At 36.3% G+C, this 26,593-nt stretch overlaps 1 protein-coding gene and 1 pseudogene across 1 annotated transcript; both read left to right on the top strand.

Annotated features, from left to right (window-relative positions):
- Window positions 1-21,318: 21,318 nt before the first annotated feature.
- On the top strand, window positions 21,319-22,462 carry LOC126614213 (heavy metal-associated isoprenylated plant protein 47-like). Its single transcript, XM_050281801.1, has 3 exons — window positions 21,319-21,380; window positions 21,808-21,886; window positions 22,036-22,462. The coding sequence occupies exons 1-3, from the start codon at window positions 21,375-21,377 to the stop codon at window positions 22,188-22,190; spliced, it is 240 nt and encodes a 79-aa protein (XP_050137758.1). The 5' UTR covers window positions 21,319-21,374; the 3' UTR covers window positions 22,191-22,462.
- Window positions 22,463-23,936: 1,474 nt separating this feature from the next.
- LOC126617511 (U4 spliceosomal RNA) lies at window positions 23,937-24,077 on the top strand (annotated as a pseudogene).
- Window positions 24,078-26,593: the final 2,516 nt, after the last annotated feature.

The following is a 26,593-nucleotide window of genomic DNA, read 5'->3' as shown; positions in this document are numbered from 1 at the left end:
ATTCATTGTATTCATATAGGGTCAAGGAGTGTAGCTATAAAAAATCATCAAAATCAGAGTTAAAATAACCGTTAAATCGTGATTTTTCGTTTATAACCGTTGAAAAGTTTTATCCCGTTACTTGAACTCTGAATATTTGTTTTTTGCAATTTTTGGCGCATGCGATCTCGAATCATATACAAAAAAGTTTGATGGTTGGATCGTTCAAACTAGTTTCATAGAATGCGTATCCCATCAAAACAATAGATTCACTAACACTTAAAAGTTTATTCATACTTTCATGAAGTATAACATAAGATTTTGTGGTATCGAGTTTATTCATTGTATTCGTATAGGGTCAAGGAGTGTAGCTGTAAAAAATCATCAAAATCGGAGTTAAAATAACCGTTAAATCGTGATTTTTCGTTGATAACCGTCGAAAAGTTTTGTCCCGTAACTTGATCTCTGAATGTTTATTTTTTGTCATTTTTTGCTGATGCGATCTCGAAGCATATACAAACAAGTTTGACGGTTGGATTGTTGAAATTAGTTTCGTAGAATTTGTATCCCATCAAGTTCAATGGCATATATATATATATATATTTATTTATTTATTAAGTAGATTTAAATTTATTTATTTTGTACGTATAACACTTAAGAATTTGAAGGGTATGTATATTTAAGCCAATCCAATGGTCACCAATTTTTAATATTTAATTTAATATATATATATATAATTATAGTTTTTAGGGGTATAAAATTGTTAAATTAATATATATATATATATATAATTATTATAGTATTTTTTTAAGGGTTATAAAATTATAAAATTAATATTTTGCTTATCGTGTATCGTGTTACTCACGTGTATATCCAAACCAACCCGTTATCTTAATAGGTGCTTATCGGGTTACCCGATTTGTTATCGTGGCGACCCGAACACTTGTTAATTTCTTGTCGTGTCGTGTCGGGTTATCAAGTCATGTCAGGAATTGTCAAGCCTAGTTGCAAGTTGTGCGTTTCGTGCTTTGCTAATAGAGTATGGTCCGTTGAATCTTCCTTGAGATCACCATGACAAGATTTCAAGGGTGTGGATCCACGTGGGAAGTTTATACCTTAGGTCCTAAGAGCATGCAGCACAGCAGTTTCACTTAGATTTTCGGTGCACACAAATCTTCACGTAATTTAATTATGACCGTCACTTAGATTTTCGTTTGAATTATTTAATCTAAGTGTTAAAAATAAAATAAAAAGTAAAACACTTTCTATAGACTAAAATTTAGAGAGAAGAAGGGAGGTGCGGCATAGAATGAGAGAAAAGTTTGAGGAATTTTGTGTGTATGATACTCATCATGTCCAATGTCTCTAATCACAATTATAGTAGCGAGGTAATAACTTAATCTTTAAGTAGTACAAAATCTAATAAGAAAGATTATCTTATATGATATGTCACCAATAAGAAATAAGTATGTTACTTGACACTTAATTAATAATCCAATCATCTACAACCACATCATTTAGTTTGCAAATTTGGTTTAAAAAATTAGGTCTATCTAGCATTACTCATAATCTCTACTTATAATTTACATAACCACACAATATTAAATATTAGAAAATGTCATTATAATGCTTGAAGAACTACCTTCGAGACTATAAACTTGTGTAAGATTGAAGTATATTTTAGTCCCTTGTACATATGATTACCTTATTTATTAATTATATTTTGATGTTTGATTTCTTGTTTTTCTTCCTGATTTTAATATATTAATTGTGTGACTACCCTTTTACAATTTTATAAATTTCAAAAGAGTGAATTTACAAAAATACCACTAGAGGCGAGATCGTTGACTTTCGTTGACGATCATTCGTGATGTGTATGGGCTATCACTTTAACGTATTCTCGAAGTACTAGCCAGGGTTACGATGGAGGTTTTACGGAACTACAAATCCGAAAAGTACTTTTGTAAAAATTACTAATTATTATTGTATACATTTCTCATAATTATTATATTATTATTTTAACATTTATTTTGTTATTATATTACTATTTTAAAATTAGTCGAGAGAAGAGGAAGGGAGAAAGAGACGGATGAGAGGAGGAAGAAAAATGAGATGGGGGAAGGAATTGCCCAATCAGGAAAGGAGAATAGGGAGAGAAAAGAGGAGGATGGACCAACCAGAAGTAGGAGGTGAGGAGATGACCAATGGGAGGAGAGAACAAGGATGGAAATGAGAGAAGATGGAGAGTAGCCAACCAGGGTCGGATCCCCTTGAGCCGGTTTTGACCTGGTTTCTGGTCGCTTCTTCCATCGCCATTTTCGTCAGTTTTCCGGTGAGTTGGAATCTCCCACCACCACTATTCGACCCAACGACCTTCCTTCTTTAAATTCCACACAAGCTTGACGGCGGTTAGTGGAGATTTCACAACGAACTCATGTCGTCTTCTCTAATGAGTTCGAGGGCACCCATTGTGGCGATCCACTGTTTCTGAAGTCACCATCGTCGACCACCACCATGGTTCGACTCCTTGTGAACCCAGGAACAAGTCCCAAGCCTTGGTTGGTCCGTCGGAGCATCGAAGATGACGAAACGACAACCACCTTTTTTTAGGGTTTCTGGCGGGTTCGTGGCGATTTGAGGCTTTTTTTCAACCAAATTGGACTTGGCCACAAGTATAAAACTTGCTTTACTCATTAAGATCTTCATTCCTGTAAAATATGGGAATTTTTGGAGTTGTTCAATTTTTCGGTGAGTTGGGGTGGTCGACCGCAATGTGCGGCTACTAGTGGCCAGTGGGCCAACACTACCTTTTTAAGTTAAATTCGATGTTCTGATTTCAATTTGATCACCATTTGTTATAGTTCAATAGTTTGAACCTAAAATGGAATACTATGCCACTTGACCATTTTATGATTCGATGATCCGACCATTGGATCGTCACCAAACTTTAATACATTATAGCACGTAATATTTAAGGATATTGGGAACTGATGGATCAAGAATCTGACATACGGATCTTCCCGGATGAGTTTTCTAAGTTTGTAAGCCTAAAAGTCGGCTGTCACTTAATTTTGGCAATTGGCGGAGATCCGACTGTTGGATCATTCCTTAACTTTAGGATGTTGTTCTAGAAGCTTATTGAAATTCTTGGAAAGTTATGGATCAGAAATCCAAGGTGCGAATCTTCCGGATTGAGTTACATAGGGTTGTGGACCCTACCGTCGACCTTTGACCGAAGGTTGACTTTTGGTCAATGGGTTACAAATCATTCTAGAACGTCCATGGGGATGTGTTTTATGTAAGTTACGTGTTCTATCGATAAAAATTCTGAAACGTGATTTGATAATTGATCTAGGCGACGATCGTTCGTGATGCCTCAATATTCATGCTATGGAGTTGTAGTGCAGAATTCAGGTGAATGGACCTTTTCTTTTTTATAGTGTGTGTGTATATATATATATATAATTGATAGTTTCCATTTATGTATTTGAAAAAGAATTTCTTACATACGCCTGGATTAGACTAAATTTTATAAGAATTAGCTAAATGACAAAATTTATGAAATATGCTAAATCCTACAGGATGCGCAAGTAAGTTTATTATGTTGACTAAAATTATTGAATCGTTATGGCATGCTGATATTTATGTAGTCAGCTCATCATTGCTACACCTCGATGTTAGTGCTCGCCTAGGGCTAAGGCCAGTCTTTCATGTGTATATTCACCTCCGCACCGCACGTTCACGTTGGATCCAAGTAGGTGCTAGTTTTGTCGTACAGGTTGTATTAGGCAACTCCGACTCGTAGGTGACCACGAATAGCGCCAGTTATTAAAGCGTATATTATGATTACACCCAATCTTGTCGTACAGGTTGCATTAGGCAACTCCAACTCGTGTGGTAGCATAGATTGATGAGCATCAGTTCAATAGTACAAGTCGCATTAGGCGACTCCAACTTGTGTGCTAGCATAAATTGTTTGAGCACCTAATTTTACTTATATTACTGTTAAGATTTTGTGATTTTGGATATGCTGCCTTTAGTTACGAGATATTGTGCCGTAATGAATTCTTGAGATTTTGTAGGCTTCGGTAAGTATTTTTATACTATGCGTAGTAAGTATATTTTGGAAATTATACTTGTTTTACGGCGAGGGGTTACAATGTTTTCAGAAAGGTCTTTATAAAACTTTATTTTCAAGCCCACTCACCCTTGTTTTTTTTTGCCCTTCTAGGTCTTAGCTATTGAAATTTTGTATTGACGAGGATTCTTGGTAAATATCAGTATAGGTGGCTACCTTTGAGGGTATAATCCTTATCCTACCTATTGTACTTTACTTATGCTCTGTCATCACTATACTTTATGGCTTCGTCACCTTCCAGGTGTTGGCCAACACAGCTCAATTCAGAATCCTAGTAGACATTTCGGGTCGGGGTGTGTCAGTTTGGTATCAGAGCATAAGTTTGGGTAGTATTGCATTCATCACGGCGTGATGTAAGCTTTCTCGATTCTTGAGCCTAAATGTTGAATTTTTCCACCTCGTCAATTACGAAAACATGTTAGGTTTTCCTAAGTTTTGGACAGATTAGGCGACTTATTGACATTTGAGAAAATCGTTTTAGTGACCGCCTCTAGACTTAAACAAAGAACCTCCTTATCAAGGAAAAATCCCAAGTTGAGATAAGTTGATGACCTTAAAGCAGGGCTAATGTATCGATAATTGTGTGCCACCAGAGACTTACCGATCAATTCGACTACCATCTAATCATTTCTACCAACCTTTTTGAGTTGGGAAACCATAAATGGTTTTGATTCCTTGATAGTACCCGTTAGAATACAATCCATTTGAATCCTTACGAAGTTTACTTCATCAAGATTCTAGAAACATCATTACGTGACAACTTGGTGCTAAAGTGGTAGCATTCGACGGAAGAACATCTTGGGGACAACCATTTTTGGTCCCCAATAGCACGAATCTCCTCAAACGCATTAGTTAAAATTCTAGATCTTTAGGAGGAAGATCGAATCTCTTTAGATATGTTCCGAAGTAAGTTATTAGAAATTTCTTTTCCGGCCTTAGGACATTCCAACCAATACTAGCTTACAGAATTTCTTATGGTGTTGTACTCGTCATTTCGACGAGCATAGGCACAGGTGTACGAGTTGTTATGCTTATAGTTAGTATAAATCCTAGAGGCAGTAAGTATTTTCCCTAGAATTAACGAAACCACCTCCTAAGACTAGTTCCTTACCAATTATCCGAGACCAACTACTCGAGCGGGCTCTAGCCTGTAGTAAGCCTATGGTGGCGTTACTAATTGACGATACTGTTTGATATCCAGGAACTATCAACCAGTATTCAGGTGGTGTAATTTTTGATACCGGACACTTGCTAGAATCTAGGAGTGATACCTTTATGCCAGAATGTCGGTTCACAGTTTCAGGGTAACGAATAATATCAAATATCATGTATGCGTTAATTAGCGGTGCAGCTGATAGACTGATTAACAATGGTTACCTAAGCCGAATAAACTAAATTGTAGACACTTAAGAGCAAGCCCTATTGGAGGATAGCCTAAACTCATAGTTGTATTAACTGTTTTACCCATCTAGGTAACCAGAACATTTTGACCATTCATCCTTGTGGTCACTGCCACCTGGCAAACACTACAATTGAAGCACAAGTTAATTTCCGCTGTAAGAGTGATTTAAATATAGAGAAAGCTGTGAAGACCTTTTAGTTCGCGTCGTAGTTAAAGGAAGTAGTATAGTACATTTCGAGAATGTATATCTTTGGCATCATTTCTCAAAATTTTACCTTGGATATCACCAAATGGTGAAGTGAAGTAGACCATCGATCCACTTTCTCATACTACACCAGTTTTCCCTTGTGACTTTTCGAACAAGTCCTACTACATTGAGAGAACTTTGTTACTAAAGTTTATCGATTAGGAATTTATCCAACCAAACACCTTATCTAGGAAACCTCTAACCTAATCACGAAGGCGAAAGGCCAAACCTTAAGGTCGTACCTAGATTTTAGCAACTTCATCGAGTGATGATTAAAAACCGTTAATACCCACACTTCGAATTGATAGTGTACCCGACCAACCTTTGTAACTCAAGTTTTCTTTCATAGCTTGACGAATTCATAGTGGTCTTATCCATAACTTTCTCATCTACCTCGGCAGTGAAACCAAATTCTTCAAACTTGTTTAGAGTAGATACGTTTTGTGGGAGACGTGCTCTTAATGGATGATATTCTTTTCCTCTTCCCAAAAGGGTTTAGTGGAGGAAGGTTGAAATTCTCACAAAGTGTTGTGAAATTCGAGATATCTTTGATCTTGTCGATTTATTGACAATATGTTAAGCGATTTTTCGGCTATAGTGTTTTTCCTATGCCACTTGACCATTTTATTATTCAACGATCAGACCATTGGACCGTCACCAAACCGTATTATATTATAGTACGTAATATTTAAGGATATTAGAAACTGACAGATTGAGAATTTGACATATGGATCTTCCTGGATGGGTTTTCTAAGTTTGTAAATAGGTTACAAATCATTATAGAACGTCTTTGGGGATGTGTTTTATGTAAGTTATGTGTTCTATCGATAAGAATTCTAAGAAGTGATTTGATAATTGTTCTAGACGACGATCGTTCGTGATGCCTCAATATTCATGTTAGAGAGTTGTAGCACAGACCTCAGGTGATTGGGTATTTTCCTATATATATATATATATGATTGATAGTTTCCATTTATGCATTTGAAAAAGAATTTCTTACATAGGCCTGGATTAGACTAAAGTTTATAAGAATAAGCGAAATGACGAAATTTATGAAATATGCTAAATCATACTGGATGCGCAGGTAAGTTTATTATGTTGACTAAAATTATTGAATCGTTATGGCATGCTTATATTTATGTAGTCTGCTCATCATTGATGCACCCCCGTGTTAGTGCTCTCCCACGGCCAGGGCCAATCTTTCATGTGTATGTTCACCTCCGCACTGCACACTCGCCTTGGATCTAAGTAGGTGCCAGTCTTGTCGTACAGGTTGCATTAGGCAACTCCGACTTGTAGTTGACTGTGAATATCACCAGTCTTCACGTGATTGTAGCACTATAGTGTGTATTATGATTACACCCAGTCCTGACGTACAGGTTGCATTAGGCAACTCCAACTCGTGTGCTAGCATGGATTGATAAGCATTAGTTCACTCATACATGTTACATTAGGTGACTCTGACTTGTGTGCTAGCATAGATTGTTTGAGCACCTGATTTTACTTATATTACTGTTAATATTTGTGATTTTAGATATCCTGCCCTTTGTTACAAGATATTGTGCCGTAATGAATTCTTGAGATTTTGAAGGCTACAGTAAGTGTTTTTATACTATGCGTAGTAAGTATATTTTGGATACAGGGAGGGGTTACAATATTTTCATAAAGGTCTTAATAAAACTTTATTTTCAAGCCCACTCACCTTTGTTTTTTTCGCCCCTCCAGGTCTTAGCTACTGAACTTTTGTATCGACGAGGATTCTTGGCAAATCATAGTATAGGTGGCTATCTTTGAGGGTATAATCCTTATCCTACATACTGTACTTTACTTATGCTCTGTCATCACATGTGAAATGGGTTCATTCCAACTCACCAGCGCACTTTTATGTTTAGGCACTTTTAGGTTTAAATTTATTCACATTTTCCACATCACTACACTTCATGGCTTCGTCACCTTCCAGATGTCGGCCAACACAGCTCGATTTGGAGTCCTAGTGGACATTCCGAGTCGTGGTGTGTCAAATTGCATATGATAGTAATTTTCATTTTATTCCCGTAGTATATTTTGCAGGTAGAAAATTAGGTAAATTATTTTTATGTAATATTTTTGGGTATACTTTGTGTTCTATTTTTATGTATATTAATTAATTTAATATATTCTAATATATCTATTTTGGTATAGACATTTAGGAAGATTAGCACCATTGCATATATTTTTGTATATACATTTTAGTACATTAATTTAATATAATATATTTTTAGTACATGCTTCTCAGATATTTAGATACATTAATTTATTACAATATATTTTGAGGGAGCATTTTTGCTCACCACCATAAACTATGGTGTATGCTCACCATACACCTAATCAATTGACACGTGTCATTTAACTTAATCTTGGTTAATTTTTTTCAAAATTGAAAAAACTAACATTTAATGTGAAAGTTAACTAGAGTTAAGTGAAATGACACGTGTCTATTGATTAGATGTATGGTGAGCATACACCATAGTTTATGGTGGTGAGCAAAAATGCTCCCATTGTTTAGTTGTATCTACATGTAAGGTTTCATTAATATACACATGTTAATATTATTAATTTTGTTTAAGTCCCTCCAATTATTTCCTTACAAAATACCTAAATGAGAAAACATTAAAAAAAATGACACAAAAAAAATGTAAATACATACTTGTAACAAAAGTAGATTTAAGATGATTTGATGTATCCAAATGTATGCATCAAAATATGGGAGCATTTTTGCTCACCATCATAAACTATGGTGTATGCTCACCATACATCTAATCAATAGACACGTGTCATTTCACTTAACTCTAGTTAACTTTCACATTAAATGTTAGTTTTTCAATTTTGAAAAAAAATTAACCAAGATTAAGTTAAATGACACGTGTCAATTGATTAGGTGTATGGTGAGCATACACCATAGTTTATGGTGGTGAGCAAAAATGCTCCCATGTAAGGTTTCATTAATATACACATGTTAATATTATTAATTTTGTTTAAGTCCCTCCAATTATTTCCTTACAAAATACCTAAATGAGAAAACATTAAAAAAATGACACAAAAAAATGTAAATACATTTTTGTGGGTGACCATAAACTATGGTGTATGCTCACCATACATCTAATCAATAGACATGTGTCATTTCACTTAACTCTAGTTAACTTTCACATTAAATGTTAGTTTTTCAATTTTGAAAAAAATTAACCAAGATTAAGTTAAATGACACGTGTCAATTGATTAGGTGTATGGTGAGCATACACCATAGTTTATGGTGGTGAGCAAAAATGCTCCCACTATACAATATATTTAAAAAAATTCCACTAGTTTTTAAACGTTTCAAGAAGAGATAAAAACACAAAAACAACTAAAGCCCAACCCAAAAACATAGGAACAATTTTTTTAAATACTAGCCATACCCTGAATATTGTTTTTTATTAACAGAGCAAAACCCACACAACTATAGTGAAAGTAACATGTGCAATCAGCTTAAATGGAGAATCAGTTTTGTATACTTTTTAGTAGAATCACTTTGTGTAGTTTTAATAGAATCAGTTTGTATACTTTGAACAAAACTACATACATGCCATCAGCTCAACCCCTTATTGACCATTTTGTAGAATCAGTTTCAAATATATGTAGAATCAGTTTTATATACCTTTTAGTAGAATCAGTTTGTATAGTTTCAACAAACTACATGTATGGCATCAACCCTACCCCTCATGGATCATTTTTGCATAATCAATCTTAAATATATGTAGAATAAGTTTTGTATACTTTAAAAAAAAATACATACATGTCTTCAATCCAACCCCTTATCGACCACTTTTGCATAATCAATTCAAATATATGTAGAATCAGTTTTGTATACTTTTTAGTATAATCAGTTTGTATACTTTCAACAAAACTACATGCATACCGTCAATCTAACCCTTCATCGAACATTTTTGCGGAATCAGTTTCAAATCTATATAAAATCAATTTTGTATACTTTTTAGTAGAATTAGTTTGTATACTTTAAATAAAATCCCACGTGGTTATTCTAGCACTGGACCCACTGGGCGTGGAAAAATGTTGACACTAAAAATTAGAAAACCTAAACGTGGCACACATACTGAGTAACTATGAGCTAACTACATTATTCTTTTGAATGCGGGCATGCCATCTCACAACTGAGCTCGGTCGGGTGAGTAGAATGGAGGTGGTGGTGGTGGTGGTGTCGAATACACTACTAACTTTTGCATTGAAGAGATTACGGCCAAGGAAGGAACATGTCTTAGCCTTAGGTCCTAGAGCCTGAATACAAGGTTATACTAAATCACTGCAAAGTTCAATAATTGGTTCGACTTTCTTTGTGTTGAATATGGAGTGAGTTGGGAACACTTCACTTCGTTGAAGCTGATAAGATGACATCTTAAGACTAAAGAATATAGAATTCTTTGTCTGCCAAGACTTAGATAGATAAACCAACCAACCAGTTGTCGTGTTCTTCATTGATCCAAACTAAAGGTGCTCTTGAATTTGGTTCTACAGCTCTAGTGCTGTTAGTTAAAACTGAAGATGTCGCCAGTCATCAACATAGTGTTGTTCACTTGTCCAACTTGGAGATGTGTTGACGGGAAGATTAGGATAGTTAGTGTTTTTCTTAAGGGTTTGAGAAGGGTTTCGCCTAGAGCAAGGGTTTTCATGTAAAGCGTTTTGAGTTGTTTGTTGAGTTGAAGGGGTCCCCCTCTTCTATTGCTGAACCTTCTCTATTTATAAATGAATAGATAAAGACCCTAAGATAAACAATCATGTCGAGGCAGAGTTCTAATGGGTTTGTACCTACTCCTCAGCATCTCCTTGAATATTCCCTTTATCTTTTAGTAGCCAAAACCTCATCTCCAACCAACCTTGGCCTTTTTACTTCAACGTGGATTCTAAAATTGATTTCATTGTGAAAATCGTTCACATTTGTCCAATTATGTAGGCAATATGATCTAGGGGTGGGCGTGGGTTGGTTTGGATTGGTTTTAGGCCAAAATTGAAACCAAACCGACCTAGTCAGTTGGGCCAAATTTTCAAACCGAAACTGATTAAGTTGTGTCTAAAACTGATCAAGTCGGTTAACTGACAGTGACAGGTTAGTTTCGATCGGTTCTCGATTTGTCAGAAGTGGAAAATACATAACAAATTTATCTCCCAAAAGCTACATAACGTATCACTAATATGATTGATTGCTCAAAGAAAAGTACAAATGAAGCAGCCCAAGGAAAACACCAAAGCAGCAGTTGCGGCCTTCTCCAAATGGTCCCTCTGTTCTTCTCCAAAGACTCTTAAAAGTAACAAGTTTTGTTTTCATGTGGTGAAAACACGGTAACTCATAAATAACTAACCATTTATATTATTACATATACTAATTATGGATAAAAATAATTAAATATATGCTGGTCGTTCAGTTAACCGTACCCTTAGAATTTTGGGAACCGATTATCAAACCGATTAAGGTCGGTGCGGTTCAGTTTAACCACCGAAAATTAAAAAAAAAAAAAAAAAAAAAGAACCAAACCAAACCAAACAAAGGTGCTAATAAGGTTTGGGCGGTTTAGTCGGTTTATTTATTTGTTAAATGCCTAGCCCTAATCTAATCCTTGGGATAATTCATATTTATCTAAGGCTTAATCTCTTGGAAATTTCAACTCGTGCAAGACTCGACCAAACCTTCTTTGTGTGCTAAAAGCCCATTGGCTTAAAGGATGTCCATTGGGCCGAGTTTCGTAATTCCCAGGTCAACCCTACTCGGCCTAAACTGTCATTTTAAGTCAAAACACACACACACATGGATTTATATATATATATATATATAATAAGCATGACTAGCGGACAATGTGAAGAAAATACAAATTACAATGAAAGTGCATAATTTATTCGAAAGAGGTGAGACATCAAACACCCAATATGTCATTAGGCATTGAGAAAAAGGAAATGATCTAATGTTTTTGTTGTAAACTTTCCTACTTTATGTGTGATTGTGGTAAATCCCATATTAGATTTGATTCTAGTTATTCTTTCCTATATGAACTTGTATTCCTTGGGGATGAAGGATTTCTTCTTTCCCTTATTACTATAAATAAAGGCACTACGTAGAAAGGAATAATAACACACATTCCCCTATAATTCTACAAACACATCTCTCTCTCAAAATCTCTCCTTGCCATTGGACCATTTCCCCCTGTTAGATAAAATAAGCTACAACACGTCATCAACGTACTCCTACCACTGCACTTAGGAATTTAACGAGGAAGCTTTTTCTGCATTAAACAAGTTCATCCATATCATCACGCAATCAGGTTCTTCCAAAACAATGATTTTTATCTCGATATTTTTGTAGCCTTGATAGCATGAACATTCACCATAATACATGACCCAACTTTACGTTTTTCTAATTATAGATTCTATATAAATTGTGTATGCATTATATTCATAATTGTTGAATTTGATATTTTCCATGAATTGCATCAAATATATGTACATCATTAAAATATTTGATTTGAATTGAATATGTATTGAATTGAAAAAAAAAAGAAACAAAATTGAAATCGATATCGCTAGGGTTCTTCGAACACATGACTTCGACTCGCCCAGGCCAGCAGCCTATGTGGCGAAGCCAAGCCGAGCCGAGCCACTAGCCAAGAGCCAGCAGTTCTCTCTTTCCATGAAAACCAACATGACATCGTTCATGGCGTCGTCCCCAAAAGCCTTCACTCACTCGCAACCGAGTAACGGCACCAACGCTGACATCCATAAAAAACTACGACCTGAAGTTGGGATTTTTGGGACAAATTCATCATCTCCGACGATGATCATTGAAATTCTCGTTGAATTTCATTAGGATTTCTATTCGAAATCCCCATGGTTTTCACACCCAAATGTCGAGAAATCGAATTTTCTCCGTTCAATATAGGGTTCCAAATCGAACCTGTGCTTCCTCCGACCAATATTTACCCAGAACATGGCCATCAGTAGTGGGGGCGCTCTGGCGACCTTGCCCAGCAAACGCTGGGATGTTTTAGTTCTTACCCGGGCCCATGTGGGCTTGGCTTGGTTTACATACTAACCCTTTGGGCTTTGGTGTTCCTTTTGAAGCCTATTGGAGAGATATACCAATCTGGGCTCCCAGGTTGCAGCCCATAAATTCAAACCAGCCTAAGCATGGCACCAGCCCGAGGGCTATGGTGTCTCATACATTGTGACGCATTGGATCGCGTCCTTCCTTGGGTTCATTGTCCGCCCCGCACCGGATCATATTCTTTCATGGGCTCTTATTTTGGTTTCGGCCTGTTTCTTCTTTTTTTTCTCTCACTATTGGGCCTACAGCCCACCTAAATCCAGCCTAATTTGGGCCTGGACCTCACTGCAGAGATTTGCTCAGCCCACCCGTGGGCTTTGGCCTATATTTTTGGGCATTGAGCTTCGATTGTTTAATATTTTTAGACAATTTGGGTTTTATATTTTTTCACCCACACTTTAAATTTGGCCCAAAGTCCAAATAATTAATTCAATTATAATTATAGACCTGAAGTTCTATTTGCATATTTTCTTGTTGCATATTTCTGTGCATATATGAGTTTACCTGCAGGAACATATGAACCTAAAGTTCATAATTATTTCAAAACCTGATGTTTTTTAAAAACATGCCTTGTTTGAAAACCTGAACTTTTCCTTAAAAACATCACCCATGAAAACCTGAAGTTTTTTATGCAAATTTAAACCAATACATGTCTATTAGAACCTGAATATTCTACTCCTATGTCAATGGATTGATTTTTCTCCATTACACTAACCACATCTTGTCAATTTATTTTGTGATAGGAACATGTCAAATTTGAACAAACTCGACTTCATCGCTTTAGAGGTCTCTGGAAGGAACTACCTCAAGTGGGTCCAAGATGTGAAGCTCCACCTCACTGCAAAGAACTTACGTATCGCCATTGAAGATGAGATGGACAGCCCAATTGGCGAAGTTGAGAAAGCAACTACTATGATCTTCATCCGAAGACATATCCATGACGCCGTGCAAACCGAGTACCTTGCTGAAAATGATCCACGAGAACTATGGGTCATTTTGGCTGATCATTTTGATAACCAAAATGACATCTTCTTGTCTGAAGCAGGACATGACTGGCAACATTTACGCTTCTAAGACTTTAAGTCTGTGAATGAATATAATTATAAAGTTTGTCGAATTCGATCACTTCTCAAGTTTTGTAACGAAACTTTAACTGAAAATGATCTATTGGAGAATACCTGTTCGACCTTCTTTGCTACTAATATTGTCATGTAGCAACAATATAAAGCTCAGAAGTTCTAGGATTTAATCTCTATTTTACATTTTGCTGAAAAGCAGAATTAGCTATTGATGAAGAATCATCAAGCTTGACCTACTGGGTGTCTGTTGTGCCTGAAGCACACTATTGCAAGAACCAACGCCCAAAACGCCAAAAGAGGCGTGGTAAGGGCGGCCAGAATCCACCCTGTCAAGGTCAACAGAGCCAATGCCCATCTAAGGGAGGAAACAAAGCCCAGAAGCACCCAAACCTCTTTCCCAAGGCCCCAAACTTCAAGAATAAAGGCAAAGCACCTGAAACCATAGATATGGACCATTGGTCCATTGTTTACTGAGCTTCCCAGAAGGTTGTAGTTGAATATCATTCTCGTCGTCAGAAGTTTAAATCAAACTTTATGCAAATGAATGAACCAGAGAGTACCAAAATGGAGGTTTCAGACTTTTAAGAGGATACCACACCTATGGAAGATTAGAATCTTAGACATAAACTATTTTTTTAGTTGAAATAAGACATTGGGGCCGAATTCCACAGTAGTGGCCGAACACTCCTTATTTTTGGTTAATTTTTAAACGATTTTCCTTTATGTTTGGATCATTTGTTGGTAATTTGTTTTTGGATATTAGGTTTTTTAATTACCATCCTTGAATACTTAAAATTATTTTGAATGGATACTTGTTTTTACGAACTTTTATGCATGTGACCGATTCAAATTAAATTTTCATTCTAGGTATGACTAGTGGGGAAGTTAGTTGTTTGACAGTAGTACAACCACATACATCGTTTTACATGAACACATTTATTTCACTAACTTTATACCTAAGAATGCACCTCTAACAACCCTCTCAGAACTATCCAACCTGATCGAAGGATACAATAAGGCACATATAATGTTGTCCAATGGTACAATTCTAACCATTGATAAGGTACTCTATTCTCCATGTTCCGAAAGAACGTTGTTGAGTTTCAAGGACATTAGAGATAACAATTACCATGCTAAAACCCATGTAGAAAACGGAGTTGAATTTTTGTGCATAACTTCCTACGAATATGGCCAGAAGCGTATTCTAGAGAAGATGGAGCGTATCCCGAGTGGTCTGTATACTACGACCATACGCTCCGTAGAATGCCACTATGTAGCCAGCCTTACCTCTGCGAATGCGCACGAAATTATGGCATGACCGTTTTGGACATCCTGGATGAATAGCGATATCCTCAAATCATCACATGGGCATCCACTAAGCCTAAGTTTAGGTTCAATTCAAGGAATCGCATGTCAAACATGTTCAATGGGAAAGATTATTATTAAGCCTTCTTATGACAAGATTCACTCGAATCCTCCTATTTTTCTACAATGGATTCAGGGGACATTTGTGGACCGATTCACCCTCCCTGCTGACCATTTAGATATGTTATGGTTTTGGTTGACGCTTCCACACGTTGGTTACACGTGTGCTTATTGTCCACGATGAATGCTGCATTCTCCAAACTGTTGGCTCAGGCTATTAAGCTCATGTTGGAAATGTGCCCTAAAGCCAATCATATGATGATACTTTACGGACATTTCACATGTTAAACTAATCTAGTTTAATATAAAAGGCAAAGTTTATTGTTTGAAGCCATCTCGTATAAATGTTATATGCTTAAACGATAAGTCCAAGGAATATGTAATCGGGAGAATGTGATCTAAATAAGTTAGATTCATGAGACCATCCTCTTTCGTATACATATCCTAAACATTCCTGATCATAGAATTGCCACTTGGGCATTGACAGTCCATTAAGATCAGTATGTGTTATGTCTTCTCTTAAAGAAAGTGAGTGGTCTCGAGTCATTGGTGTGACTGACACCAAGACAAGCATGTAGGTGCTCAATAGAGAATAAGTTCATTCAACGCGATCAACAAGGAGTTCTCATACTCATGTCACATGAAAACTAATGGTTGGGATAATGCAAAGTAGTCATTTGACCCGAGGCATCATAGTTGTCTTATGTTTAGGTCTTTGATCTTTGACTATGTCAAAGTCACTCAGTCAAAGGGTGTCCATGGCATAGTTGGGGTTAAGCCATTTAGCCATGGAGGCAAGTGAATGCACAACAAGGGATCTCTAACCTTCAAACTGTTTGAAGGAGAATACTCTATGATATGATTAAGAATCTCTGGCTAGAGTATGAATGAGATTTAGGAATTCGTTCCAAATCACATTCAAGGTAATCATATAAGTAAAAGAATCACATTGGATAGCAGACATGAATAAACTATTAAATCAAACAATGTCGTCAAGAGTATTGTATTAGAGAATGACCGTATTCCATTGTAATCCCAAACTGAATGGGTTCTCCACCTTTTCTGATTAGCTTGGGTAGCCATGTCATACTGCTAGGTGTCACTCATGGTTTGTGGAAGCCTTAATGGTGTATAATCACAAAAGGGAGAATTGAAAAGTAAGTTTTAATTCACAATCGATTTAAAGAGTTCTAATTGCTCACTGCCTCACTAAAAGGAACCTAATGGATCGTACACCGTGTAAGGTAGAGATTGAAGAAACAATGGAGATAAGTAAGGATAATTAAATGGTTTAGTTATTTATGGCTAGGATTAATTAATATGTTAATTAATCAAAAGAATAAGTTCGTTTTAGACCTCGGGTTAGTTTTGGGTCTCAAGGCCCAATGGGCTTTGAATGTCAAGTCCAATAACTCAAGTTGTATGACAACTTGAAAACACAAAGGGCATGAAAGCCCAATGAACCCACATGGCTGCCCAAAAAGATTGTAAGGGAGAATTGGTTTTAATTTCAATTATGCCACTCAATGTAAGTGGATATAGAAAGGAAATTATAACTCATTCCCTCATAAGGGCTTTCTAGAGAGAAAAGAGAAAAAACACAAAAAAGCTCTCTTCTCTTAGGAGGCCGGCCCTAGGAAGAATGGACTAGCATCCATTTCTTCCTGTCACTTATCTCTTCCTCAATGCTCTCCTTGGTGTGGAAACTTAGAGGTTCCCTTTTTTGGGAACTTGGAGAATCCATTCCTTCCTCTATATCCAACAAATCATGGAGCCAAGAAGCAAAGTTCCTTCATCCACACCATGGAGCCAAGGAGCAAGGAAAGTAAGGAAAGTAAGCCCTCAGATGGGTGAATACCCTTTGCTAAGCAAAGAGGTGCTTCAAAGGTATAAAAGTTTCGCAACTCTTTTCTTTAAGATTTGAGTTGAGTCTTGGTTCACCACAACTACTAGGCCTTGAATTTCATGGGTAAAGTTTTGTTTTTGAGTGCATACAAGCATGATTCCGCCTTTAATTGTTAATTGCATGCATAGATGTTGCTCAAATGAACTTGTTTTCATAAATAATTCCTTCAGCTCAGGGCTCACCACCCTGATTATCCAATCAAATATATTTGATTGGATAATGCTGGAGAATTCACCTCTAAAACTTTTGATGACTATTGCATGCCGGTTGGGATTGAAGTTGAACATCATTTACCTTATGTTCACACCCAAAACGGCCTGGCAAAGCCATTCATTAAGCGTTTACAAATGATTGCTCAATCGTTGGTCATACATACCAAGCTCCCAATAGCTGTTTGGGGCCATGCAATATTGCACACAGCCAAGTTAGTCTGTTTGAGGCCTGTTATGACACAACTATATAGCGCCATTCAGTTGGTTACCAGATACGAACCTAACATATCACATTTGTGCATTTTTTGTTGTGCGATCTATGTGCTGATTTCGCCGCCCTTAAGTACAAATATGGGGCCTTAGTGAAGGATGAGAATCTATGTCGGATATGATTCTCGTTCGATTATTCGTTACTTAAAACCTTTAACAGATGATCTATTTACCGCTCATTTCATGGATTGTCACTTCTATGAGACAGTCTTCCCGTCATTAGAGGGAGATAAGAACATCAACGTTCCTGAAGAATGATGCGAATTATCGTGGATGGCTCCCACTTTGTCTCATTTAGATCCCCGTACCGCTTAATCTGAAACTGAAGTGCAGAGCATATTAGATCTCCATAGCATAGCTCAGAGCATGCTAAATGCTTTCACCAATCTAGTGTGAGTGACAAGATCACATATTCCAACTGCAAATGCGCCTGCAAAGATGAATGTACCAAATTTATGATGGACTTCCCTCCTGGAGGCTCGGGAGGCCAACTTTGGTGATCCATGTACATTAGTGGCTAGCCAATCATCTGCCCCTACACATAAGTGAGGCAAACCTCTTGGTTTAAAGCACTCATACCCCCAGAAGACGAAACCCACCACACAAGGCCTTGAAGAGCCAACTGTTAATCCGACTGCCGCTTACTCATTCTATCCAACTCATGAGGAAATTCTAGATTACGGAAGCGTCGTTGAAGAGACGAATCCTCTTCCTGAGAATCATGAGATTTCAGTTTATTATGCTAGCTTAGATGATGTGTGGTGTAGAAATGAGATGATCGTCGACGATGCATTAGCATATGCAGTAGCTACTGAGATCATGTTGAGCGATGACATTGAACCTTATTCTGTTGATGAATTTCGACATAAAATTGATTGGTCAAACTGGAAACAAGCAATCCAAGTTGAAATTGATTCGCTTGCGAAATGTAAGGTGTTTGGACCTCTAGCTCATACTCATCCACATGTGAATCCCGTTGGCTACAAGTAAGTTTTTGTTCGGAAGCATAATGAGAATAACAAAATTGTGCTTTACAAAGCTCGTCTTGTTGCACAAGGCTTCTCATAATGCCCCGGGATTGACTATAACGAAACTTATTCACCCGTTATGGATGTGATTGTTTTTCGCTACCTTACCAGTTTGGTAGTTTCCAAAAAACTGAGTATGTAGTTGATGGACATAGTAACTGCATATCTTTATGGGGATCTTGATATGGAAATTTATATGAAAGTTCCCGAATGACTTACATTGACTGGATCAAATATTTCCAAACCCTGAAACACACTCTCAATTCGGCTGAGGCGTTTACTCTACGGTTTGAAGCAAACCGGAAGAATGTGGTATAACCGTCTGAGTGAGTATTTGACTAGTTAGGGATATGTGAACAATGAACTATGCCCTTGTGTGTTTATTAAGAAGTCACATTCCGATTTTGTGATAGTTGCAGTATATGTCAATGACATGAATCTCATCGAAATTCCTGAAGAGCCTGTGAGAACTGTCGCGCACCTGAAGTTGGAATTTGAGATGAAAGATCTAGGAAAGACTCGATACTATAGCGGTCTTGAGATAAAAAGACTCGATACTATAGCGGTCTTGAGATAAAGCATCGTTAAGATGGAATCTTAGTACATCAATCGAATTACACCCAAAAGGTGTTGCGCCGTTTTAATGAGGATAAAGTGAAGCCTTCGAGTACTTCTATGGTCGTTCGATCGTTAGATGTAAAACAAGATCCCTTCCATCCGAATGAGGATGATGAAGAGATTTTGGAGACTGAAGTTCCTTATCTAAGTACGATAAGCGCTTTATTGTACTTAGCTCAATGCACTAGACCCGACATCTCATTCGCTGTTAATCTTTTAGCAAGATATAGTAATGCACCAACACGCAGACACTAGACTGGCGTTAAAGACATCTTCAGCTACCTTAAGGGTACTACAGATTTGGGCTTGTTCTATCCTTACGGATCCTCGAGTGATGTCGTACCCTATGCTTCTTAAGTCGATTCTCGCCTTGTTGGTTATGCCGATGTAGGATACTTATCTGATCCACATAAGGCACGTTCTTAAACGGGTTATGTCTTTACCATTGGAGGCACCGCAATCTCTTGGTGGTTAATTAAACGAACCTTAGTTGCTACTTCGTCTAACCATGCTGAAACTCTCGCCTTACATGAAGCAACTCGAGAATGCTTTTGGTTAAGAGCAGTTATAGGCCATATTCAAAGCTCTTGCAATCTTTACCCCAATGTTGATGTCTCGACGACGATCTATAAAGACAATGCAGCATGCATCGAACAACTTAAGAAGGGTTACATCAAATGAGACAACACCAAGCACGTTGCGTTGAAATTATTCTTCTCACATCAACAACAAGAGCATCAGAAGATCGAAGTCACGCAAATCTGTTCACAAGACAATCTACCGACCTCTTCACCAAATCATTGCCGAAGACGACGTTTCAGAAGCTTGTTCATGGAATTGTTATGCATAAACTTTCTGAGTCGTAACATTGCTAGTTCTCTTTGGAATTGTGTCAAACTCAGGAGGAGTATCCTGAAGTATACTTGCTTGATCTTAATGTATTATTTTCCCTACGATTATGAGCATTTGTCCCGCTGGGTTTTTGCTACCTAAGTAGGTTTTAACAAGGCACCCACCTTACCCTAGTCATATCCTTGATGACGTCCCATAGGCGTTTCTTTTGACTTTGCATTTCTCACACATTTTTCCTTAGACTATGGATTTTGTCCCTCCTCGGGTTTTTGCCATAGCCTTAGGGTTTTTTAGTGAGACTTACTTCTTTATGCAAGTTCCTACCTTATTGAGAATAGCTTTATTCCTTAGAATTAGTGTTGACGAGTCGACTTCCTCAACTTCTGCATGATACTAAATCTACCTTGAGTAGTTTACGTGTGATTGTGTAAATCCAAGATTAGATTTTATTCTAGTTATTCTTTCCTATATGAACTAGTATTCCTTGGGGATGAAGGATTTCTTCTCTCCCTTATTACTATAAATAAAGACACTACGTAGGAGGGAATAACAACACACATTCCCCTACGATTCTACAAACACATCTCTCTCTCTCTCAATCTCTCTCCTTGCCACCGGCCCCTTTCTCCTTGTCAGATAAAATAGGCTACAATAGTTCTATCCAATGTGTCAAGATTTAATCCATATTTCCTATAATTTTATTAGGTCATGCATGAGATCATAACAATGACATAATAAGATTCACTCATCATCTTGTGGTTAGCTTTTAGTACAAGTGTTGATGAGGTACTTTAGTAATTGACTCTATTAAGTTATGATTAAGAAAATCGCAGAAAAGAGTCATAAGCATATATAGCATTCTTTGCTATTTGGCTTTTGTGGAAACGCGGTGCATATACTTTGTACCCGCAAAAAGTGGATCGCCAGCGTCATGTACAAAACCACATGTTGATTACTTGCGATTTGAGAATAGGCGCCATCAAATATATATAAAGAGATTGAACAAATAATTCTACTTCATCTTCTTCTTCCTAGAATTGCTAGACAAATCACTTCTACTCTTGACAGAGCCATTTTTGTTGTGTAGGATTCAATATGATGGTAAGTAATCAGTTCAAAATAAAATGTCAAAAGATAGACATTCATGCACGAGTGCGTGTTGATTTTCCGTTGCTGATCTATGTGATTGTCATAATAAGTTTGCTGATGATTTTCTATGTGATAAGAGAAACTAATCAATCGTTTCCTTAAGTGCACTATATTTTTAATTTTAATCTTTAATGTTTAAAATTCTCCATGTTTTTCTTTTATTCATAGAAAAAGATTTGATCAATTTTGATTTTTTTCATTATGAATTGAAAGACTTGTGAGTACGTTTCCATCAAATTAAACATCTGAAGCCTACTTTTATTAGTTATTTCAGCACCAAGGCTAAAAGGAAACAATTCAATTAGATTCTGTCGTACCAAGCGAGGGTTATGTATGACTAAACTTAACGATTTTTTTTTTTTTTTAATTAACTGCGCAGCAAAAGATTGTCATCGAGGTGCAAATGAGAAGCAGGAGACATCGTGCCAAGGCCATGAAGATAGCTGCTGTCGCTGATGGTGCCTTTACTACTGTTGCTCATATTTTTTACGTTTTCTTCTCTAACATTCTATACTTTAGTAATTTACAAAAACAAAAAGACTTATGAAATGTTATCAAATTTTCACGGGGATTAAGAATGAAATTCGTTTATATGTAATATTTGCAGGTGTTAATTCAGTGGCTTTCAATGAGGAAAAGAAAGGCCAGATGGTGATAATTGGAGATGAAGTTGATGCAGCTAGCTTAGCTCTCTCTTTGAGGAAGAAGGTTGGCCATGCTACCTTAGTGATTGTGGAAGAAATAGTACTGAAAGATATATGATAATTGACAGTGAAAATATTTCCAAAAATAAAATAGAGGAAGCATATATATCATTTATGCCAATCGGCCTGCATGCATGGATACAAGCTTATCATCGATTTGATATCATGCCCAGCCCAAGCATCTTCATGTTGATGGGATCATTTATCCATTGTGCTACAGAGCAGTTTTATGGTTGATTATGTGTTGCTCTTCAATAAATGATCACTTACTTATATTATTTTTAGTTTTGTTTTAGTTGATTGTGTGATATATGAAAATGCATTAGGAACCTTTCTCAGCTACTGCCAATTGCATAAAACGCTATTTATGTAAGAACTTAAGTTGAATTGGTTAAAAATATTTATCTTTATATAAAATCATATTCTAAGTTTGATTTTTCCTGCTTATATAAAACATTCAAATAGCTGCGTCTATGTTAAAATGATCATAGGGTTAGAGAGATGAAATTATATACAAAAGGTTCTTAATGTCAAAGCTTTTTTTAGTGAAGCATGATAATTTCCAAGATGTAGCCATTGAAAAAGAGTGCATGTATGTATGTAGTGCTCTCTTTATTACCAAAGTTCTTGAGTTAGAAATATTTTGGCCTCAATAATAAGTTGTCTATGTTGATGAGTTATTACCTACCTGCAAGTTTAAAGACTTGATACTATTTATAATAAATATATAATTTCCTAGACAACTCTCTAGAAATAGTGTACTTCATCTTAAAGTATTACTATGTTGAGACAAGTTTCTTAAGACGAGACCTAGAAAAATTATAACTTATTACATGTGAATCTTATTTCTATAGGCTAATTGGCCAAAGTTACGTCTAATTATTTTATAATTAATTGGAGATTATTCCCATAGAAAGGTTTTACTGTATTTAACAATCACGTGTGCTTCGTTTGTATGTGTCACATTCAAAAAGCTACTCCAACCATATCTATATAGGCATCTAGATTCGGGTCCAAAAACCTAAGCTGTTTTTAAGATTTAGTCCTGTAATATACCTATATCATGCATACTATAAAACAATTTAGGGTTTTTATCACAAATAATCTCTAAAATTTACCTTCACTATCAAGATAGTTTCTGAAATTGAAAATCAATGTAGTCCCTGAAAATAGGTGTCGCAAATCAATGTGGTCATTCCGTCACAATTTTGTTAAAAATTCCATTAAGTGTTGATGTGGCACATAAATAGGTCTCATAAGTCATTTTTTTCTCACAAATGATCCTTGAAATTGACCCACGACATCAAATCCCTGAAATTGACCTGCGACATCAAAATAGTCCCTGAAATTGAAAATCGATCAATATAATCCTGTAAGTAAGTGTCCCAAATCAATGTACCTTTTCCGTCACAATTCTGTCAAAAAATTTGTTATGTGCTGATGTGACACATAAATGGATCACACAAGTCTAATTAAATTAAAAAATTACAAATAAGTTTAATAATTTAATAGTTAATAAAAAGTTGTGAACCCAAAAACCCAGTCCTACAATCACCTCCGATCCCAGTCCACATTCCTCTACCTCCTTCACTATCTATTCTCTAAAAAAAATCTCAATACACCCATCTTTTCACACTTTGACACCCTTCACCGAATTGAACTTGGATCGAGATCACCTTTGGTGATGACTTGGCTGATTGACAACGACTTCTAAGACATCACCGTTAACATCTACGCGATCAACATCCTCACAGCCTTAATCTTGGAGAACTTGTTCGGCACTTCCTTGGTGGTTTGGTGACTCAAAGAATGGCAAGGTCTGCCTTGAGATAATGAGGTTATAACCGAGGTGCGCCTATTGTTGGTTGAAAACTATTTCCAAACCCCCTCTAAGACCTTGGTTAAGCCTTGTGCCTTTGAGAATTTATGGAAGGAATTTCTCTTCGGAGTAGGTCCTACTATACGAAGAAAAAAAATTCTATTGTGCAAAAAGGTATTTAGACAACTTTTTTTAATTAATTATTAAACCCACATAAACACATAACAAATTTTTTTACAGAATTGTAGCGGAATGATCATATTAATTTGCGACACATATTTTCAAGGATTACATTAATCGATTTTCAATTTTAGGGATCATATTGATAGTGTAGGTCAATTTCAAGGACCATATTAATGGTGTGAGTCAATTTTAAGGACCATTTGTGATAAAAACTCGTAAGTCTTGTAGGGCCCATTTACATGCCACATCAATACTTAACGGAATTTTTAACAGAATTGTGACGGAAGGACCATATTGATTTGTAACACCTATTTTCAAGGACTGGTGTGAAAATTAACTCGACACACAAATTAAACCCTATTAATGACAATTGTAGTAAAGATGTAAGTAGAGATCGTTCTAGACCAGGGATTAACTAGGGATGCTAATCAACACAAATAAGACTCAAAAACACTAAACTAGACTCTATGGACTCGAAACTGACTTAAAACACTCAAAACAGCAAAACTAAGTTAAAAAGACTCAAAACAGACTTTAGGGACTATTTGGACGAATTTAAGACTAGTTAGACTCAAAACACTAAGTTGGACAGATTTAAACACTTTTCTAACTAATCTAAGACACTTAATTAAAAGGGGGATTGATTGGAATGAAATTGAACTAAACTAAATAGATTGCAAAACAAAGTAAATTAGGTGATTTGAATGGTGAAAACTTAGCCAGATGATCGTTCTCCACACATGAAACATATGCAACATAAATCGATTTCCAGTATTTTTTCTTTAAACCATGAATGACAATGCCCCAAGTTAATTGTGAATGCACTAATTAACTTTCAGATTTCCCTAAGTTCATTGAATTGAATGGACAACGCATCGCAACCAAATTATTCTCATCAAGTTCCCTATATGAACAGCATGATAGAGATACATATCAAAGATCATTAAGTTCTATGAAAATCATAAGCATTGATAAGGCAATCATAACTATGAACTGCATGATACTTCTGCCAAGAATCTACTTAACACGATTGTGACTAGCAACTCCACTACTTTTAATTATAAGTTCATAAAGATTAGGTGAAATTCCCTTATAATTTAGCATCAAATCCTTGCATGCAAACTAAGTATTCATCCTCAATCAACACACAAGAATAAGTTCTTAGTAACGCAGATAAGTAAATCACATTCATGTTTTACGAAACAATAACTGAAAGGGGGATTGATTGGAATGAAATTGAACTAAACTAAATAGATTGCAAAACAAAGTAAATTAGGTGATTTGAATGGTGAAAACTTAGCCAGATGATCGTTCTCCACACATGAAACATATGCAACATAAATCGATTTCCAGTATTGTTTCTTTAAACCATGAATGACAATGCCCCAAGTTAATTGTGAATGCACTAATTAACTTTCAGATTTTCCTAAGTTCATTGAATTGAATGGACAACGCATCGCAACCAAATTATTCTCATCAAGTTCCCTATATGAACAGCATGATAGAGATACATATCAAAAATCATTAAGTTCTATGAAAATCATAAGCATTGACAAGGCAATCATAACTATGAACTGCATGATACTTCTGCCAAGAATCTACTTAACACGATTGTGACTAGCAACTCCACTACTTTTAATTATAAGTTCATAAAGATTAGGTGAAATTCCCTTATAATTTAGCATCAAATCCTTGCATGCAAACTAAGTATTCATCCTCAATCAACTTACAAGAATAAGTTCTTAGTAACGCAGATAAGTAAATCACATTCATATTTTACGAAACAATAACTGAAAGGAATCAATTCATATTAAACATATGTCCATGGCTTCGAATTCACCTCTAACTAAAAATGAATTAGTTCCTCATGTTCACAGCAAAACAAAGACTAATAAACTTAAACATTGAAAACAAAAAGATGGATTACACCTAAGAATGTTCCAACAATCCAAACTTTGAATGGCAAGCACGTCCAAAGGTCCTCCTTCTTCTTTGTTGCGGCACAAGGTGGTAAGGGTGGTTTAAGTGATGAATTATGGTGAAGTATGGCTGAAAGTGTGAATGGTAGTGAATGGATGTGTGTAATGGTGTGGCATAGCTCCTTATTTATAGGGGAAGGAAAGGCAAAGGAAACAAGGAAGGGTTATGACACAAAGTGAAAAGGAAATGGAAAGTTATGATACAAAGTGAAAGGGAAAGGGAAAGTTATGACACAAAGTGAAAGGGAAAGTTATGACACAAAGTGAAAGGGAAAGAGTGATACAACAAGGGGACATGGAAGGGAACACATGGCTCCAAATTCTTCCCTCCTTCATGACTTAATTCCTTCATCTTCTTAGCACATTCCTAGTCTCTTTTGGTCTTCAAATTTGTCCATCCACCTTGCTCCATGCATGTGCCATCTATTATTGACCCAAAAATGCTCCAAAAGGCACCAAAATACACTTTCTTGCCACTTT

The sequence above is a fragment of the Malus sylvestris genome, chromosome 3 (assembly GCF_916048215.2).
Source record: "Malus sylvestris chromosome 3, drMalSylv7.2, whole genome shotgun sequence".
NCBI lineage: Eukaryota > Viridiplantae > Streptophyta > Magnoliopsida > Rosales > Rosaceae > Malus > Malus sylvestris.
The sequence above is the reverse complement of the archived record's forward strand: the minus strand, read 5'-3'. Positions and strand labels throughout refer to the sequence as shown.

Bases quoted from the DNA above. Each gene is read 5' to 3' on its own strand.
- LOC126614213 (XM_050281801.1), top strand. The intron at 21,887-22,035 runs GTGCCTTTACTA...TAATATTTGCAG, and splicing joins GATAGCTGCTGTCGCTGATG to GTGTTAATTCAGTGGCTTTC.